This window comes from Callorhinus ursinus, unplaced genomic scaffold (genome assembly GCF_003265705.2).
Source record: "Callorhinus ursinus isolate GAN/ISIS: 27379988/994484 unplaced genomic scaffold, GSC_fseal_2.0 scaffold4, whole genome shotgun sequence".
NCBI lineage: Eukaryota > Metazoa > Chordata > Mammalia > Carnivora > Otariidae > Callorhinus > Callorhinus ursinus.
Window position 1 is genome coordinate 118,639,175 of NW_027397066.1, and position 15,386 is coordinate 118,654,560.

The 15,386-nt window shown below is 39.8% G+C and overlaps 1 protein-coding gene across 7 annotated transcripts in view; it reads right to left on the reverse strand.

Moving 5' to 3' along the window:
* Positions 1-15,386, reverse strand: part of INPP4B (inositol polyphosphate-4-phosphatase type II B) — an 864,684-nt gene that overhangs the window by 21,451 nt on the left and 827,847 nt on the right. For 2 of the 7 annotated variants that reach the window (XM_073892292.1, XM_025874242.2), the window contains one exon: positions 11,685-12,521. The exons of 3 other annotated variants lie outside the window; for them this stretch is intronic. In XM_073892292.1, coding sequence (XP_073748393.1) covers positions 12,347-12,521 — 175 coding nt within the window. In that variant the 3' untranslated portion in view covers positions 11,685-12,346. 2 more of the 7 variants (XM_025874244.2, XM_025874246.2) reach the window with 2 other exon arrangements.

The window sequence follows — 15,386 nt, forward strand, 5'->3', positions numbered from 1 at the left end:
ACAAGGGGCACGCATAGAGAGAGTTACGCGATCTTCGGTTTACAGATAGCCAAATGAAAAATAACAATGAACGGATTCACTCAGGGTTAATGGCAAATCCAGAAACCATTACACCTCTTACCTCACACTGTAGTATTATAGTTGTTTCCTTAGTTACATTTATTTCAGTGAAATGACTTTTAATTTTTATCTTACTAGTGACTTTAAAGTCTAACTCCAAATAAAATGCAATTTTACAGTAAAGTAATTCGTATCAAAAACAGGCTGCTTCTCCTGTAACCCTACCTCTTAATGGTAAAGCCCCGAGAGTCCTGGGCACAGGCCCCTTTCTCATTGCGCTCACTCCCCAGATGATATGGGGTCCGCTTTTCCCATGCCTCTTCCTTTAGGGCATTGCTCTCTGCCAGTGCCATTTAATGTGGTGAGCTATCCTTCAAAGTGCCACACTTCACCTGCCATAGAGGTGGCCCCTACCAGCCCCTCAGAGTCTTTTCCCAGGACACAGTGAGTGGACAGAGTCCTTTTGCGGATCAATATGATTGCTGGAAGAGAAAGCACCTCTTTTTTCTCATGAAACATAAGTTGAAATACCATTTAAGCCTGGAACTGGCAGAGACTTTCTGAAATATTACAGTAAGATAGAGGAAAGAGCAGCCCCCTGCTCCCCCCAAGAAAATCCACGGGTGTGGGAACAGAGAAGATAGAAATGAGAGAGAGAGAGAGAGTGAGAGGGAATGAGAAAGAGAACCGAAATTATCGTTTAAACATCAGGTGGTAGATGTGCCTAAAACCCCACCCTTGCTCTTTTTCCATTTACGAGTCAAGAAATTGCCTTTTGGGGGCACCTGGGTGGCTCAGTTGTTAAGTGTCTGCCTTTGGCTCAGGTCACCATCTCAGGGTCCTGCGATGGAGCCCTGTGTCTGGCTCTCTGCTCAGTGGGGAGCCTGCTTCTCCCTCTGCCTGCCACTCCCCTGCTTGTGCTCTCTCTCCGACAAATAAATAAATCTTTAAAAAAAAAAAAAAGAAAAGAAATTGCCTTTTGTTTCAGTTAAGTTTTTTGCCACTTTCAGCCAACAAGTGTTGACTACCATTCTAAGCGTTTGCATTCATTTACATGTGCTGACAGCTTACACTACTCTATTCCCACTTTAGACTCTTGTCTGAACCCGAGATTCATCTCCATGGGCACACCCGAATTTCTGCTCAGATTGGATGACTTGGGCAGCTAAACCTACCATGTTCGAAGCCCAACAACTGGTTTCCCCACAGACGTACTCTTCCACTTTCTGCATCTCAGTATGTCACCACCACTTTCCAGTCGCTCACATCCCCTCAAACTCCCGCACTATCAACTCTCCAGCAAGTCCTGCCATTCTCACTCCCCGAATGTTCCACGGATCTCTCTGCTTCTCTTCGTTTCTCCTGTCTCCACCTCAGTTTAGCACCATCTCTCACTGCCTGCAATTTCCTTCCAGCTGCCTCACCACTTTGTTTTGATTCCTCATAATCCAGCCTCTCCATGGCACCTGGAGTGATCCTTTAAAAATATAAACTAGGTCACTTTCGTTCCCCTGCTTGGAACCTTGTAATTGCTTCTTCTTTTTTTTTTTTTTTAAGATTTTTATTTATTTGACACAGAGAGAGACAGTGAGAGAGGGAACACAAGTGGGGAGTGGGAGAGGGAGAAGCAGGCTTCCCGCTGAGCAGGGAGCCCGATGCGGGGCTCGATTCCAGGACCCGGAATCATGACCTGAGCTGAAGGCAGACGCCTAATGACTGAGCCACCCAGGCACCCCACCTTGTAATTACTTCTAATTGCACATAAAATAAAGGTTGAATTGCCTTTCCTGGTCTAAAAGCCTTTCGCTAAGTCTAACCTCACCTCTCCCCCAGCACTATACTCTGTGGTTCACGCACTGGCCCCAGGCAGAGTCTCTCTGCTTGTAGGTCCCTCCCTTTCCTGGGTGATCCTCCTTTTTTATGGCTTAATCTAAGTGATGCCTTCTTGGAGACCATCCCTGACCACCCTTCCTAAAGCAAGGATACCTCTCACCTACACCATGATTCTCTGCCCAAACTCCTAGATCATTTACTTCCCATCAAACATGATAATTAATAATTAATTAATTAATTAATTAATTATTTTTTAGTTGGTTTCCCCTTTGTCTGCTTCCATCACTAGACTGGACAGTGAGGTCTGTGAACGGAAGAGCCATGCCTCTTGCCTGCCACTAAACATGCTGCTCCAAGTGCCTGCCAGCCACACGGACACTGGAAAGTATCTGCTAAATGAATCAACGAAGAAATGTACAAATGGATGAACTATACAGGGCATAGTAAAGAAAAACTAGAATAGTGGAGACTAATTCCATTTAGAGTGATGTGGGAAGATTGCTTTGGAAGAAGAAGCATATAGGTTAAACTTGGAGCAATAGATTGGGGAATGGTGGGAAAAAGGAAATAGCTCGGAGAAAACCTGGAAGAGAGAGAGAGAGAGAGAGTGTGTAAGGGACACGTATGGTGTATGCATGCTTCTAGTGTGGTTCTGTATGGAGGACAGAGGTGCAGGAGATAGAAAGTAAGCCTTGGTAGATAAGGTGAGGCCAAATCATGGATGTCCTTGAATCCCAAACTTCATTTAGCTTGGACAAAGCTAGAGTTCTTGGGGACAACAAAGGCTGTGTATGAAAGTAATAGCTATGGCCAGAAGAAAGGCAAGTAACAGGAGGTGATGCGGTGGTAAAATGTATAGACCTAGTGACAAATGGAATGTTGATATATTGTCGGAGATGGACGAGTTAAAGCTGACTGGAGCTTGTAAACCTGTGTGACTGGGGGACGGACACATGAATGGACAGGAAAGCTGGGATGGCTGTGTGTGAACTGGGAGGAGGGCAATGAAGGTATGAACACCCTCAAACAGATACATTTGAAAATGGCCAGATGATACCGGAAAAGGTAGCACCAGAGTCCAGCTGAAAAATCAAAGGTAAATAAGTTCATCAGCAAACAACTCCTGAAAAGAAATGTATTGAGTATGTCCTATAGACTGAGGGTATCACCAGTCAGGGTTTAGTGCGGGAAGAGAATCCAGTCCGGTTATTTCTCGCAGAGAAAAATTGAGTATGTGTAATATGGGGAATTCGATGTTTATTTAATCATGGGAATGACTGGAGGAACTTCACATCTGAAGTGGACCCTCATCAAGCTTCTGGCTTTGGGCACCTCTGATCCGGCTGTCAGGAATTACTATTGCCACCCACAGGCCTGGAAAATGCTCTGCTGTGACCACTGTGGAGGTCACAGCCACCCCCGCTAGCAAGCTGGGGAACTGGCAGTAGATATGGGAGTCCAACAGCTGCTCCTGCAAAACGCCTGTCTGCCCACACCGGTGCAGAAGGGGTAAGTCACCCTCTCCCTCCTGGCTGTCTTCTTTCTGCCTTCCAAATATGGTGCCAGAGTTCTCACGGGCAGAATCCATATATCCTGAACTGTCATGGTAAGTGTCCTGAGGACATGGAGTTTTAGTCGGCCAGCCCGTTAGTTGCAAATGATTGGGCTTCAGGGGACTAAACTAGGGAGGGAATGGGTGCTGGGCACAGGGCAAAGGGCTAGACCTACACTTTCGCATCTCCTTTTCACCAAGAAATACTAAGTAAGTCCTACTACACCCCTTATTTTACAGATCAGAATGTGAAGCCATACAGTAACTTGACATATGTCTGCTTCTAATTGGGGAAGCCAAGATCTGCATCCAGACACTGACTTAAAAGCCCACATTCTTTAGTCTGTGCTGGGGTTTTCTCCTTAGAAATGACAGTTAAAGACCTCGAAGGAGAGCATATCAAATGAGCAAAGACGAATACTGGGTCTAGACTTTTGGACTGGGCTTCCTAAATGGAAGGAACAGGCAAGGGAAGCAGAAGGAGTAATTGAGACTAAAGAATGTTCAGAACTGAATGGCAGTGTTAAGAGACCACACTCAAGGTCAGAGGAGGTGAACCATCATGAAGGAGGTGGTGGCTTATGGTCAATTGGTTTAAAAACTGAGAAACCACCATACTAAGTGAAAAACAGATCATTACCACCCTTGCTGTCACTAAATTCTGAAACTACAGACGAAGTCATATGGATTAGGGCTCTAGAGACAAAGTCATATGGATTAGGAAGTGGAAGGGCGCTCTTGACACTTGAGCACCACATTCCTGGCATTCTATCCCAATACACTTTCATGATCCTCTCCCTTTTCACTTAATATTTATTTAAAAAACTGGTTCTTAAGTCACCTTTATTCATCAGGACCATTGAGAGAACAGAGAACTCAGTGTTTGTTGCCATAGGGACCCACAGAATCATGCCATGTGGCTACTTTTGCTTAGAATGGGTGCTGGCCTGATATGCTTCAACTACATCCACCTGTCCTCCTGATTCTACCCTCTGGAGATACCGAAATATGGCCCTGGAGCACATTTTCTGAGTCCTTCGTTGTGTTGTGACTTTGAGTGGGAATGTCCCTTACAACAGTCAAGGTACCTTTGCGTGGAGGTTTAAGACAGCAGAACACTCCTGCTTCACTGAGGCTGTCTTCTGGTTTGACGGCAGGCAGCATTTTGCCCTAATTCATTATTCATTGTCCCACCCTGGGGCTACCTACAGATTGTTCCTGCTCAGATGTAGAACGACATGTTAGTACGAACATATATTAATGATGATGACATTACAGAAGAGGAATGTTTCTTGCTGCAGGATCAACAATGTTCTTGAAATGCTCCAGATGGCAAAACTCCACCCTTTCTTCACATGCAAGCAGGGGCCTCATTTGGTTAATTTTTTGGCAACAAGATATAATTACAACTTTAGAATGTGCGTTCTAGTATCAGCTACTATAACGAGTTATGAATGATCAGATACAACTAGCCTGTAAGGAGAGGTTGGTTCACGTGCTCAAGTGACTCTACCAGCATCTGGGCTACAAAGATCGGTGATTTGCCCAGGATTGAAGCATTGACATCTGGTTCTTGAACTCTTTTCCAAATTGTGGTCGATCTTATTCCTACAGAATGGCAACCCTTAAAGATGCATTCTGCTAGTGAATATGAGATTAGCCTAGAATTGATGTAAAATTTACACTGTAATTGTGGTCTAGCAGAAAACTAGTCTATTCTCTTTGAACCATTGTTTAGGATACCCTTCTGCTATTTTAATTAACTTTTAGACTTTGCTACACTGATGGAAACGAAAAAAAAAAGAAGTGTGATAGGGAGAAAAAGACAGAAACATAAAAAATAAAAATCACATTTATTGAAACAAAAATATACACACAATGTACAATGAATATGGTTTACACGGAACAACAAAATAAAATGATATTTCTTCAAATGCCAGTATAACATGATCTAACCTATCTGTGCCCCATTTCTTAGGAATACATATTATTGGTTCATCTAGAATATGTACTTAACATAAAAAGAAAACAAATGCTAACATTTCAGATAAGTACCACAAGAATCTGAAAATTAGATGTTAGGTTAAACAAAATAATAAAATATTCACACGACAAGTATATGTGTACAAAGAACACGCTTGCGCAGGAAAATGGGAGTGTCTCTCCACTTACACACCTGTGGAGCCTACCTTTGAAAAGTTTTAAAGTCCTTTGACACGAAATATTTTTTAAATATGAACAGTGATATAAAACCATCACAGGACCCATAGAGATGAGAAAGCAATCTCGCCAATATGGGAGTCAGTACTGCCTGCCAGACGATGAAACTGTACCATGTGATCACTAAAGATGGACTGTTAGATTATGCCCTTTTGTGACCATAGAGTAATTTCAATGATTTTAGGAAGCTCGTGAATATATTCACACTATGAGTAGGGAAGTGCACAGAGAGTTCATCTTAAAGAACTCGATTTATTAAAGATAAACAAGAGGGCACCTGGGTGGCTCAGTTGGTTAAGCGACTGCCTTCAGCTCAGGTCATGATCCTGGAGTCCCGGGATCGAGTCCCACATCGGGCTCTCTGCTCAGCAGGGAGCCTGCTTCTCCCTCTGACCTTTCTCTCTCTCTCATTCTCTCTCTCAAATAAATAAAATCTTTAAAAAAAAAATATTTAAAGATAAACAAGATCTGTCTTATCAGGCAACATTGCTTGTGTTAGGTCTTCTCTCTCCTGATATTCACTCTGGGTAGTATACTTCATCGTGAGCCATGTTTTCCTTTGTTGATTTATAATTTCGAATGTTCACATAATCTATGATACTCAAGCTGAGGACAGCTAATTGCACGTACAATTTATTCTTTTGGCTAATATTACCTTACAATTTTTTTTCCTACCTCCTTGTTACTAGTAGTCAGATAGGTGTTGTTTCTTTGACATCAGAAATGCTTTAGACTCTCTTACCTGCTTAGAAATAAAATTCAAAGACTGATTAATGCGCACCATGGCTCAGAAGGTAAAAATCCAAATTTCCATACCTTAACTTTATACCTAATTGGCCCACAATATTTTATCTAAACATTGATTTTATTTTCCTGTTCTTAATGACAGTTTTGCTATCGGTAGCATCTGTTTGGGTAGAAAGTTCTAACTTAAAACTGCCAAAGGATATAATATATTGGGACTTTCTTTGCAAAGCAGTAAAACATAAATATGGGGAAAAAAGCATAGCTTCTGCAGACTGCAGCTGAGCTAAATGAATGTCAGTTCACACTAAAATTGTCAATCAACCACACAACTCTCGGCAAATCATTCTCTTCGGTGGTGCATAATTTGTAAAGCCTCCAGCTATTAGGGATGCTTTGTGTTCAACACACTAGCTTCCCTCTGTAACTGCTGATCAGTTTTTCTCAAGCCAGTTTCTTAAATCTGTGATAAACGTTAATTTATTTCCTAAAGATTACAAAAGGTGCCCTTGCACATTGAATTAGACAACTGATAGGCCATCCTGCTTGGAAATCAAACATCTAAAATGTCTGTGGTGTTTTAGCATACTGCCGGAGTTTAATTTGCTTAATCCAACAGTGTGGGTTTCAACTGAACTATACTTACTAGAATCTGGACACAGTGATATGTTACTGTTTTTTCTGCTTTTAGCAAATGCTAAAATTATAAAGTTAAAAATTTGTACTGAAGCACATTTTCAGTGATACTCTAATTAGGCTAACATTTCTCTGAATCTAGCCCACAGTTGTTAAATTGCTTACACTAAGGCTGCCTTGTTAATATTTCCCTTGCAGAACATCGAGAGAGATACATTTTTAAATGCAACTGTATGATTATATAATTTAATCATGAATAACATATAAACACCAAATATTTCTTAGAGTTCAATAGGTGTCTTTAGAAAGGGGAAATCCAAAACAAAATTGTGGTCATCTGAAGATGCCTGATTGCACTTAATACCATATTAATAATTTTATAATGCTTCCAATTATTTGTTATTTGCTGGAGAAAAAAGTCATGGTAGCATTCGGTTGTGTGCTGGTAAATGTTTAACAACTAGCTTTCCAGGAATTAAAAGTCCCAGTTTGCAGCACTGGGTAATTTCTGCATGTAAATACTCCCACTGTAGTCAATTTCAAGCTACCCACATGGTGTTCCTGGGTGTGGAGTTAGGAAGAGATGCAGAGTAGCACATGATGATACAGTGTTTCCACTGTGCAGAGACAGTGGACATAAATAATCTCAGAAGCACAAGTAAAGAGTAAAATGAAGGAAAATAATTAGGAGGTGGTAAGTTTTGATTATTATCTTTGTTTTTAATAAAATTCATTCAATTGCTTTTGATAACTTAGTATCTCATGATGGTGTATTTAACAACTGGCTTACAAAATTCCTAAAAATTTAATGATCAGCTCTCTTGAGTCTGCATAGTCAGTTCTTGTGCACCACTGGTATCCTTTCTCCTTGGCATGTATCATACTTTACATAAGGAGGGGCTTGATTTGTTGGGAAGGAAAGCATTACTCCATACAGATCTTTTTTCTTTTCCACACTGAGTCTTATTTTATGCAAAATACCATACGTAGTTGAGGAGAAAAAAAAATAGGGAAGTATCTTCCATCCAGATGCTGGGTTTTAAGACTTCACAGTTTTTCAGAAACAACAACAACAACAACAGGGATTTGTCTTATAAAGTGAGAACTGGAGGTTAGTCACATGGTATGCTGCTCTAATTACTTGGTCATTTTAGCACAATTTGTCAGCAGGATCAAATGGTGGCTCTGACTCACTGGATTACTGGACTGACTGAACACCAAAGGACTGTTTTGGCAGGATATAAACAAAATCCAAGACAATATTTACAAAGGAAAAACAAAACAAAACACCACACGAGAAATTAATGAATGCATCCAAATGTGGGTCTGCTTCAACCAAATATTTGAAACTTTTATGTTCAGCTGTTTCGTGGAACATTTTCAGGCTCTGGGTCTTTTGCCACTGGGTCAAACATAATCAAGATTTCACCTTCCCTTGTTTTTAAATATGTTTTCAGTGTATGTTTTAAACAAAAAAAGAGAGAGAGGAAAGCATGATGAGGCTGTGTTTGTACAAAGGAGATTTTAGAACTTTTTAACATTTGCTTTTTGATTTAGAAAACTGTAATAACTTAAGAAATAGTGAAGTGGATTTCCAATGCTACTTGGAATAGCTCTCAGGAAAGGAGCAGTATTGCTGTTGGTATGAAACATGAATTCTCTTGGTTAAATCCACTTCTAACAGTATGCACAGATACAGGCTTTGTATAGGGAAAGGCAGATGACCCTGCTAATAATAAAAGAAAACCTCTATGCATTTGTATTACAGTAAGCTCTGCCTTTGGGTGAGACTTCTCTATCAGTACTTATTAAAGAAGAAAAGAAATATCTTTGGGATATCTTCCCCAAAGAGAAGACCCTACTTATTGGCTTTCTAGTTAATAAATATTTTTTCAATATTTGAGTCAAGACTTTTCATTTTTAAAAATATAAACAAAAATGACTGTTTATAAGAGTATTTACAGGATGATACATTTTAATTTAAGGTGTCTTGGAACACGGACCACTCTTTGATATACTCAATGAGGCTTCATTGTTACTCAAGGAAACCTCTGTCATCCCAAACCTCTTTACCTTAAATCCAGTGGGATCATGGAAATAACCACAAATCCTACTATTTTCAAATAAAATTGAGTAATTCAAAAATTATATTTAAATCACTGAAATGGAGAAGGAAGCATAAGGGAGAACACCACGAAACTTTGTCTGTAAATAGATCTATAGTACACTGCATCTTTTTATTAAAAAACCTGTGAACTGTTGATGGCCTCAAATATAGTGCCCACAAGTCAGTAGCTAAAATAATGGATTGAGAATTCTAGTAGTAAAAGCCCCAAAAGGTTATCTAAAATTTGTAGTAATCTGAAAAACCCAACATGAACCTAGAGATCTGTTTGAAGTCCTTAGTTCAACATACATCTTAGCCAAGAAGCTGTCACACTAGCTTGGAAAGCCTCATAATATCATCCACTGAATGTGGTCACAGCCAGGAGATGTCTATGTAACAGCCCTCCAGCATTTCCAAGGGGAGATTCATGCTCTGGCTAGCACACTCTTCCAATGAGTGAGGAAAAAGAATAAACTCTTAACATCTGGAGAAAACAGGTTTCATTTATTCAGACCATTATACTCCAAGGTTCAATTCTGGCAACAAATGCCAATTTCTATTTAACGAACTAGCATTCTCCCACAATTTTCATGTATTTTTAGCATGGCAATTTGGAGACTAGACAAGCCACAGGTTAGGAAGTTGAGAAGAGATTGTAATCATGGCTCTAAAATTACCTAGCTGGATAACTGGGGTGCATATCTTCTTGTGCTTTAATTTACCTGTTTATAATGACCTTATACAAGATGATCTCTAAAGCAATTTCTAATTTGGAATTTTGGAAAACCTATGGTGCGATTTCCCTGAGAATAAATTTCAAATTCAGGTTAACAGAAATAACTGTTTCAGTTTATCACTAGTTATGGTTGCATAGGTCTTAAAATGTTTATTCACACATAGTAATCTATGCCAGACAATGCATACTTCCACCCTCTATATTCTGTAGCAAGAGTACTACTGGAAAGCATCATAAGGATAGTTTATTGACTTTTATGAACTTGGCTACATAAAGTTCAGGCTGGTAGGGATTTTCAGGTTTGACATCAGCAGGCTGATCATCTTTCATTTCCTTGCAGTTGCTGTTCCTAGCGGTGTTTTTTCCTACTATTCTATTCAGCTTTCTCTATCACCACTTGTCATGGGGCCACACGACACGAGTCAGAGTTTTGAAAAGATACCACGTTATGGAAAAGTCTCTTCACCGTGTTGCTAACACTGTCATCTACCTGTTCGGGAGCACTGGTCTCATCTGGCCTGGAGGACCTAAGTCTTTACAAGCACACCGGCAACCCGCTTCCACAGTCAAGATCATGCCTTGATGCTACCGAATTTTAATTCACTGGAAAAGTATTTTCCGAATCCCACACATGGGCTTTAAGGTTACACGTGAGTATGGCTGTGAAGTAACATGTCTGAGTCTCCCTCCCCTGTCCCCTCTCGTCTTCCCTTTGGAGGTCGAACGCCCCTCTCTGAGTCACCTGTCTTCCTCCTGTGGCAACCTACGTTTCCTCAGAATGCCTCCGGCTGAAGGACTCCATGAATGAAATGCACCCGTTCTGAGCTGATCGCAGCCAGCGAGGGGCAAAGCGTTGAAGCTGAGACCTAGAATCACAATGTTACTTAAGATATTTTTTAATGGATTTCATTCAGAGTAATATGCTAATACCTAATCCAGATAATGCCTAGATTTGGGCAAACATCCCTGATCACCTCCCTCCACAAATTTGTGACAATAAAAAAGTTAAAAGGGTGGAGATTATCCGACTGCAGCGTGTTTGTGTTCCTGCTTATTTACGTGTCGGTAAAGTTAGGTGTCAGTTTTTCCATAAGTCCCCTCTGGAGGTCGGTACTGCTTGGGGAAAGCCATCAGCTGTAGCATGTTGAAAGCATACTTTCTGCATTTGACATTCTTCAGTACATTCTCTATGCGGCATCCTTCTCTGGTGAAAGGGGAAAAAGTACAACTTCATGAAACACAGAATAAATAAATATGCTTTATTTGTTCAATGCAGAGTTGCAGCAACAGTCCAAGTAAAAATAACAAAGATTCAACTCTACATTTTTTTTTTTCACAAATGATGATACATCTTACAAAATTAAATCCTAGGCCAGGCCCAATACCGTTATTGCCCTCGGAAAGAGATGATTCAAGTCTCTTTGCTCTTAACAGATATTTAAGGTTTAATAAACTCTTTAAATATAATTTGCTCCACAATACAGCTTCACTTTAGTTTCATAAATATATCTGCCTTTTTTTATAACTTTGCCACAAATTAACTTCTCAGTCTCTTTTAAAACACATTAAAATCTACATGTAGCCCTAAGGATGCAGGTTCTAGGAATAAGGCATTTAATTGATTAAGTCTGGCCCTATAGATTTTTAAAGGAAAATTTCATCTCTATTTTACTTCATTATTTTAGCTGTGCAACGAAGAGAAGAATGGCTTTCCGAACAGCCCGGTCCAAGTCTCCGCTTTATAAAGGAAGGGGGCTTGTGCAGACAGTACAAAAGTCACAGGTGCTGAAAATGGCGCATAAGACACAAACAAGACTTTGTTAAAAAGAAAAGTATTCTGAGAGCCAAATCAACCCAAACAATAGTTACAAACAGGTTAACTTAATTACAAAACGTAAATAGCCATTCTCTCCATAAAGTTACTTGACAGAAAAGGGTCAACTGAAGCCAAGAACTAACATAACTCACAGGTTAAGGAATCAAACAGAAGGTTCTATCAGCTGATGACAACAATGATATTAGCACAGTGGAAATAAAGTCTGGAACCTCCCACATCTCTAAGACTTGTCTCAGGGTTTCAGTGCACTGTGCCAATTCATTCTTAATTGTTTTTGATAAATTGAATGGGAAGAGAAACGGGAGGTGCAGAACTTCAAGCTTTCAGGATTCTGTTCTTTGTCTTACTCCAAAGACAGTAATTTAAAAATTCTTTTGAGCTAGTTAACAGTGGGAAACACTTTTCCATGAACAAAAGAGCAAAATAATTCCCTTGATGCATAGTACTTCTTTTTGTAGATTTTAGGAAAAACAAACAAAACACTTACAGTTCAAACATTTGGTTTTTTTCTAAATTCTGTGAATCTGAAAATGTAGAAATATTACAGCATCGCCCCCACCCGTGCCCCGTAATTTAAAGTCCATTGTCATTTGTAGAAAAGAAAGGAATACAACATAAAACTTATTGGTATTTGGCTAATAGTAATGCAAGACTTAAAATAAGCCACACAACTAGCAGGTGTGAGCTGACAAGCAGCAAGGCGACAGGATAGAAGTGTCGAGAAGTTGGCTTGTTATCAGTGAGACAGCCTGTTTCGGGATCATCGGATTCATTCAGTGCTCCCTGGGTTTGTCTGCTGTTAAACAGGGGGAGGGGGAAGTCAGGGGAGAAAAGAAAATAGTATAGCATTCACACAGGAAAGAAACTCAACCTTAAATATCCTGAAATACAACACATTATGTTATATAATACAGCTGTTTCGGATGGAGTTTTTATGCTAAACAGCCCCAAATGCATCCTGTGCATTTTTTTCTTCCTGTACTACACTGACAAATGCATTTGAAAAAATAAGATTCCTTTTGCTTTATGTGCAAGAAGGAAGAGAGAGACACTAAGATGATATTCACGTGGGTCGAACGTGTACGTACCAGGAAGAATCAATCACGTAAGAAGCATAACATCACCAATCAACAAGACTACATGAATAAAACTAAAATATGGATCAGGCCGTAAAAAATGATCTGATAAATACCTCTTCGGAAAATGAGATGAGAAACACAGTATGTAGTGAAGCAAACGGACATGCCTGGCACACTGAAACACACCATCTATTGTTACTATACCTACATAATGCATTTAAAGTTATACAAATGATCTATGGAAATGGTTTGGTATTTAAAATGAATGAAACATCTGACATGTCATCCTTGCCAGCCATATGATTCGTTGAACAAAACTCGACTCAGCACCCTTCTGTTAGTTCAGCTCATACACTATGTTTTCTGCTGCTCATCTTACTTAGATGAGGCCAAGTCTATCTCCAAGGGACTCCTGATCTCAAAAGATACCGTATTTGCAGAGTGACTCTTCGGGAAAGAAAAGATCTTTCTGTGTGAGTGAAAAATGGACGTTTGTAATTGGGCTTAAAAGCAGCTCCAATTGTGGCACGTCTGAAATCTGCCATACTTATATAAGTCGAAAATAAAAGTTCTATGTTATATTTCATCAGTATTCAGAGTTTTCAGAATTTCAATCACACTCAGTTGTCAAGGGGTGGTTTGATCTTTATGAGCTCCTCCAGGTTCTGAAGCAGAAAACTGGTTGTCACTCAGTCTTAAGAAGAGTGCCATGGGAACAAGCCTCTGAGCTTCCATAGCCCCCTTTCAACCGGTTGCAGCCCCTGAAAACCTCTTACACAGACATTCTTGATGAGGCATTTGACCACATCACTGGCCAGCAGTGGTCATAATTACTTCGAACATCTATCTGACTTAGTTTAAAGCATCCAATCAATCATGTTGTGCTGTGCTCTGGTGTTTCCTTGTTCTTTGGTAAGACCTAAGGACTGTGGAGCCAGTGACAAAGTGAAATAGCAGCTTCTCTGAATAAAACAAATGGTTTATTGGGCAAAAGGAGAGTTATTCTGGACTTGCATAATTCCTATTGTCAATTGTGTGAGCGAGCTGGTTACTTGTTCAACATTCTGCGGCACTTAGGTAGGAAATACGCGGTAGGTTTTAAAGGATTGATATTTTTGTGATTAAGAAAAGCTTCCTTGCCCAATATTATTTCTCTAGTATCACTACCATTCCCTCCTGTCCGGTTTTAAGATGAGAGTTATCTGTAGCAAATCTTAATTTCGTTGAAAGCTTTTTGCCTCTCCGATCTTCCTCGTTAGGAGAGAAGTATAGTCTCCTAAATCACCTCTCTCTCATCCATCAATCATATTATAAATATTATATTCTGATTACAAATTTAGGTTAAATATTAAGCACAATCTATCAATATAATAGTATAGAAATACTCTCTCCCACTGGGGCCACCTGTAGATAGGCTCTGGCTGAGGGGTACCCTAGTGGCCAAAAAGTAAGTTGAAAGGATTTTGTGACAGTCCTTAATGCAAATACAGGGGACTAATTTATACTAGATTTTTTTTTTAAAACAACTGCCAGAGCACATTTCAAATTTTCCAGTCTGTTTGCTGAATATGCCTAAGAAGTGAAAATTACTAAATTAAAAGGTTGTGGTTTTTTTGTTTTGGTTTGTTTCTGGAAGGATAGTTTTATAATTGAATTACTTTATTGTTTACTGACTTCCTTCTCTGGAGATTAGAATAATACATTAAAAATGCCTCACACTTAATAATTCCATTATTCAGCTCGAATTGAAAGCCACGTGGCCGAGGGGGTAGCACAGAACTTAAGGCTCTAGGCCCCGGACTATGTTGCACTGTGTGCACGGGTGCTCTTCCTTCTTTCTACTAAGAATAGCACAAATGGTCATTTCCTTGTAACCACAAATGAATTTTTAAGCACTCTGCAAGTGTAAACTGCAAAGGATGTGTTAAGTAATGATATTAGTAATTGCCTCACCAGCAGATTATGAAAAAATAACTAATTAGTGGCCGCCTTCCAAGGTGCCCTGACAATCCAGAGTCATTCGTTTTAGCCATCATTAGATCACCATGGAAGCAAATCACCATGTTGCCTCCACTGAAAATGTGACATGATCAGTCATTTAAGGGCAGTTACTAAATCTGTAGGATAGAAAGTGACTTTTTTTTCTTTACAGACCTGTCAAAGCCATCACTTAAAAAACAAGTAAAAAGAAATGTCTCACTTTTAAATACATCACTGCTACATGAGGAGACATTTCCTTAAATAAAACCCAATGTGCATGACTTGATGACATTTGCGTATTTCTCCCTCTTTTCTGTGGGTGACTACAGCTGTATGGTAGATCACAAGTCCCCCACTGCAGGTATCCTCTCAAACCACCCGCTAAAAACGAAAGTGACATTGGGGAGGGTATGTGCTATGGTGAGCACTGTGAATTGTGTAAGACTGATGAATCACAGACCTGTACCTCTGAAACAAATAATACATTATATGTTAAAAAAAAGAAGAAGAAGAAGAAGATAGTAGGAAGGGAAGAATGAAGGGGGGGGAAACTGGAGGGGTAGATGAACCATGAGAGACTATGGACTCTGAGAAACAAACTG